General features: G+C 36.2%; 1 protein-coding gene across 1 annotated transcript in view; it reads left to right on the forward strand.

Annotated features, from left to right (window-relative positions):
* The window catches only part of SH3GLB1 (SH3 domain containing GRB2 like, endophilin B1), a 37,163-nt gene extending 34,575 nt beyond the window's left edge, over positions 1 to 2,588 (forward strand). The window contains exons 8-9 of the mRNA XM_046645135.1: positions 1,507 to 1,735; positions 2,120 to 2,588. Coding sequence (XP_046501091.1) covers positions 1,507 to 1,735; positions 2,120 to 2,227 — 337 coding nt within the window. The 3' untranslated portion in view covers positions 2,228 to 2,588. The remainder of the gene's footprint in view (positions 1 to 1,506; positions 1,736 to 2,119) is intronic.
* Positions 2,589 to 6,000: the final 3,412 nt, after the last annotated feature.

Here is a 6,000-nt window from a genome sequence, read left to right on the forward strand (position 1 = left end):
CATTCAGCATGCTCCACTTTGGCAGCCCGGGGTTCACAGGTTCAGATTCTGGGGGCATACCTACACTCATCAGCCATGTTGTGTCAGGCAACCTACATACAAATAGAGGAAGACTGGCACAGATGACAGCTCAGCAACAGTCTTCCTCAAGCAAAAAGAGGAGGATTGGCAACAAACGTTGGCTCAGAGCCAGTCTTCCTCACCAAAATAATAAATAAATAAAAATAAAGTAGATTTGAAAAAAAAGATTGGGTACAACGGGTTAGGGAGAAGAGTCTAGAGATGGTAATGAGGAATATAGAACTTCTATTCCATCCACCTGTAGGCTCAATGATAAAAGGAGTGTGGGAGATAAACACAAGCATGAGGGAGTGAAGGAAAGGTTTAAAGAAAAAGTTAAAGATAAAGGGAATTTTGCCGCTGGCTATGATTTCCAGATGGCACGATGGTCATAAACAGAAGAAGGAAATTGTATTTTATGGAGGGATGAATTTCACCTACCCTACCAGATGGGGCCTTTATGTTTTAACTAATAGATTTATTAAAATTTAAATATGACTTTTCGTAGATAGTTTTCAACTTTAGAAATGGTTGGATTAGAATGATTATAGGCCAGCCATTTTATACTATTTTCCATTTAGTAGTAGTATTAGATAAACAGTAGCCTTGCAATAAACTGAAAATTCTAATTATCTTTAAATTATTTATAAATTATAAATTTATTATAAATTATTAATCACAATTATTATTCACTGATTTCTAATAAAAATTTTATTTTTTTCCCCTAAAAAATAGAAGATAAGATAAACTTGTGACATCTGCCCTTTTCTCCCGTTAGGTCTACATCATGATAATCAGATTCATAGCATATTATTTGGATGTCAGTCTCTTCACTTGTCTATGTGTCCATAAAGGAATGGCATCATCTCATCTTTGTCTTCAGCTTGTGGTAGTGATGCTGGACATGTAGATACTCAATAAATATTTGTCATTTGAATGAATAGGAAAATGGGATTAGATCAGTTTTATAAAAAAGCTCAGTTATTCAACTATTTCTCAAAGAATTAACTTCAGAAAGTTTCACTCTTGTGGTATATCCAATATTTAAGTAGTTTTTCGTTGACATTTTTATTTAACAATTCACATAGGGAGGAAAATATTAATAAAACACGCTAATAGAAGTTTTTGTAAATGTTTTAAGGATAAACTCATTTTTTTCTGGGGAAAAAATAGCTATTGCCTTTTTTGAAAATTTTTTATAATTGTAACAACAGCTTTAAAACAAACTTTCAAGGATTTGTATTTGAAAGCCACCTGAATTTTCTCTAGTATAATTGGCCCAAGAGGGATAAAAGCTAGACAGCACACGGTGTCATTAAAATATTAACAGCTTTAAGTCTTTATCTAAAGTGGAGTTTGGTAGAAAGTAAACACTGCCACCAAGTGGTGGTATTCAGGAGCTTTGGTCACTTGGAAATAGATAATTGGCCGTTTTCTTTTCAACAGTTTTCCATCCAATTATCATTGTAACAACAATCAGACTTCTGTGGCACCTATGCCATCTGCTTCGTCAAATGTGATTGGTTCTTCTGCCTTGACTTCCACAAGTGGCCTAGTAATCGCGTCTCCTTCCAACCTTGTTGACCTTAAGGAGTGTAGTGGCAGCAGGAAGGCCAGGGTGCTCTATGATTATGATGCTGCAAACAGTAGTGAATTATCACTTCTGGCAGATGAGGTGGGTATAAGAAGAAGATTATATCATATATTGACATACCTTCTAGTATTATAACAAGATGCAAAATTCCTCGTTACTTATCTGGAAATTGTTTATCATGAAAGCTTTCACAGATTTCAAATTGTTACATTAACATTTTATAAAATTTTAACTACTATTCTTTAACAAAATAGTATATCACAGAAATATTTGAAACTTTTAACTGTTAAATAACTGGAAGATTTCTAAAGCTACTTCTACTAAAATTCTTTATCTTTCAGCAAAATTGGTAATAATGTTTAAAGTCCTTTGATAGTGAATAATTTAAACAAATACAAATCTGATTAGTTTTCTATGTGTTTATTTTTTAATACATTTAATAACTGGAAATGTTTTATTTTGTAGGTGATCACTGTGTTCAGTGTCGTTGGAATGGATTCAGACTGGCTAATGGGGGAGAGGGGAAATCAGAAGGGCAGGGTGCCAATTACCTACTTAGAACTGCTCAATTAAATAGGTGGACTGTGGAAAGATTGCCCAACATGACACCGTATTTATATACAATTAACTCTAAATATAGCAGGTTTAAGTATCTTCCATGTTAATGTCTTAAGAGACTAAAGAGAAAATATCAACCATCAGAAACTCGCCTTTCTGCCAATAAAGTTGCATGGTAAATATTTCATTACAAAATTTATGTTAGAGCTTTCATGCCAAGAATGTTTTCTTATAAAATTCTCTTTCTACTGAGGTTTCACTAATAAGCAGCTTCTACTTTTGAGCCCCAACTTAAAGCAGAAGAACTGTTTTCTACTGAATTTTTCATTAATGGCAAGCTTTTTCTTTTATGTACAATAAATTTATTGTGACTTGATATCAGTGACTCATTTATTAGGTATAATTAATAGCCAAAGAATAAAATTAAAATTTGTTTTAAACTTTTGGTTTAAAAAAGAGCTCTAGGATCTAAATCTCTTTTGTGAAGAATATAATGTTTCCGAATGTTCCCATAAACAGAAATGCAATTATACCATGTTTACCTTGTTTTCCAACAGAAATCGAATGATTTCAATACAGTCATGCATCACTTAATGATGGATACAATCTGAAAAATGCGTCGTTAGGCAGTTTCCTCATGCCAATGTCAGTGTACTTACACAAACCTAGATGGTATAGCCTACTGCACATGTAGGCTATATGGTACTAATCTTATGGGACCGCTGTCATATATGCAATCCATCATTGACCAAAACATCGTTATGTGGCATATGACTGTACTATATTTTGATGGATTATTTTGGGGTTTTTTGTATTATTAAACACTACTGAATGGTTTCTTTTAAATTTAAAAACACCTAGTCCTTGAAAAGTATTACCATATTTCTCTGGTATATTTGCAGTTAAGGTTCTGAAAAAATCTGGGATGAGTTCAATTCACTAAATGATATTTTTAAGATTAGAATTGGCACAATTAATGCGTAATCAGAATTGGATCTGTTAACATACTGTAGTGTAGTAAAGAGAATTTGTTCTTATTGAACAACAAATTCTTAGAAAAATATGGATTAGTGCAACTAACTACATTCATCAGAGAGTAGATTGTGAAGAAACAAACTTTTGGTTACTCTGAGCCTACTAAGAAAATTTTGAAAATTTATTAATGAATTTAAGTTATCTTGATCAGGGTCTCTATGAAAAACAGACTATAGAAATGATTAGTGACACTCTTGAGTCAGATAATTGCTATTTGGACCATTGCTATGACTTAGCTGATTATTTCCATGTTAGGATTAATGCTGTCATTCTCATTCATTCATTCATCAAACATTTGTTGAGGGCCAGGCATTAATTATGCTAATCAGCTGAGGATACTCCCCTGAACAAGGTGTCCACAGTCCTTCCCCCTGTAGACTTAAATACTAACGAAGGATACAGGAAAATAAGCAGTTGTCATGTAGCAGAATCAGTGTCATGATGGAAGAAATATAGGGTGCTGTGTTTGGGAGCTTTGGGGGTCACCTAAGTCAGATCTGGGGGAATGGGAGATAGTTTGGAGAGGAAGTGCTCCAGGCAAAGAGAAAAAAATGTGCCAGGCCTGGAGAGTGTAGCACATTCTGATAACTAAAAGTAGTGCAGTCTGGCTTAAGCATGAAGTCCAAAGATGTAGTTTATTTCTTTAGGGAATGTTAATGTATCAAAATGATATTGGTACTTTAAAAAATGATGAATACTTAAACACCATTTCAAAATATCCTTTTATGTTAAGAGCTCCTGATCAGAGCTTGGTAAACGTGGATAATTTAGTTCACAGTCCAAACTTTAACAGCAGTTGTTACCCTTTTATTTCTGTGCTATGAGACAAATTCCTCTGCAATTTTATAATTGTACAAGATGCTTTTATTCACACTATGAATTGCCATACTCCCAAAAGCTGCTCAAGCTGATTAGTTAGCTATAGAACCAAGAGAGTGAAGCTTTTTTCCCCCAGAAAGGAAGTTCTGCAGGCAGCCTAGAGTACCATCTATTGTGTTACGTAGGTCCAGATTTAGGCTTTAAAAGAGCATACGAAAATTCAGGTTAAGTTAAACAGCAGCTATAAATTAGGTTTATATGAAGTAGAAGAGTTAAGTAGAAAGATTGTGGGTAATGGAGTGGAATAGTCCTGGGTTCAAATCCGGTCTTCCTCACATACTGTGCTCTTGGAACTTCGACTCAGATGTTATGTAAACTGCCGTTTCCTTATTAGTAAAATGGGGATGATAATTATGCCACCTTTGGGTTATTTCGAGGATTACATAGCAAATGTTATCTTGTATTTAGGTAAGTTTTAGGGAAAGTCTTGGCACATAGTAGAAATGTTCTGTAATTAGCAGTTTCCCCTTGTCAGCCCTGTAGCTTCCTGACCCATGCAGACTGTAGGTCTTGTTTATGACTGTACCAGAGATACCTCTTTTGGATCCATGCTCCATTCTACTCCTTATCAGTCCTATCGTCTACCCTCTAAATCACACCCAGATCTAGGTTTACCCTCACCAGAGTCAGTGTAAATTTTTATCAGAACCTTCTGCTTTCCAGCAAATGAATGCTGATTACTGTAACCCAATAATGTACAGAAGCCTTCAATAATGTTAAAGTTCAAAGGCTTCTTGTACCTTTGTCTACCAAGATCCACCACAACATGTGGGCTTGTTTATATGTTTATTGCTTTTCTTTTTTTTTTTGAGGAAGAGCAGCCCTGAGCTAACATCAGCTGCCAGTCCTCCTCTTTTTGCTAAAGAAGACTGGCCCTGAGCTAACATCCGTGCCCAGCTTCCTCTACTTTCTATGTGGGACACCTACCACAGCATGGCTTGCCAAGCGGTGCCATGTCCGCACCCGGGATCCGAACCAGCGAACCCTGGGGCCGCCAAAGCGGAACGTGGGAACTTAACCGCTGCACCACCGGGCCGGCCCCTGTTGCTTTTTATTTTAATGGGGTTTTGGTTGGTTGCTTGGTTGGGGGTTTTTTGGTTTGTTTTATTTTGGTTTTGGCTTGTTTTATAAAGTCATAGGTTTAATTTTTACTCAGGTAAAGGCCTATAAAGCTTCTTAGGCATGGAAGAAAAGCTTGAGAAGCCTACTAATCTATGGTGCAATTTAGAGTGATTTAAAGAAGCCCCATGATCTTAATCTAAAGGCGTAGTAACGTGAAGAATGTACATATAAATGAAATAATAAACTTGGAAATAATTGTAGGCTCTTTTACAAACAGAAAACAGTGATTGGATTTTATATACATTTGTCCTCAAAGTAATGCAACCTAAAAGGTCATAGCGTTAAATCTTTTTTTATGGTGCTAATCAGAAAAAGTCCTACTGTAGGAGATTAGGTCCCCTGCCTCACTCTAACATGAGAAAGAAGAAACCTGAGGCCAGGGTCCCCAGTGGGTTAGAGTCCATCTTCATAGTCTTCTGTTATCCTCTACCAGAACAAAGGAACAGAACGTGAATGGAGGAGCTGGTGTGGGGAGGACATTTCTGAGATAAACTGTGGGGAAGATGATGGAGTGCAAGACAAGAAGCAGCAGCTTGCTTTACCCAGAGAAGCCCAGCTTACCTCCACCCTTTGTTGACAGGATTCCTCAAAAATCTCTTCTGTACCTCCCAAATGCCTGAAATTTTGAAATAGATTGCCCTAGTATGTAGCATTTCAAGCCTGGGTGAGGAGCCGTGATAGATAAGATGGCTTTGCAATTTGACCTACAGCCAACTTTGCCTCAGTCCCTTCTCCACGTAATTAAGTGGCTC

This window comes from Equus quagga, chromosome 18, assembly GCF_021613505.1.
Source record: "Equus quagga isolate Etosha38 chromosome 18, UCLA_HA_Equagga_1.0, whole genome shotgun sequence".
NCBI lineage: Eukaryota > Metazoa > Chordata > Mammalia > Perissodactyla > Equidae > Equus > Equus quagga.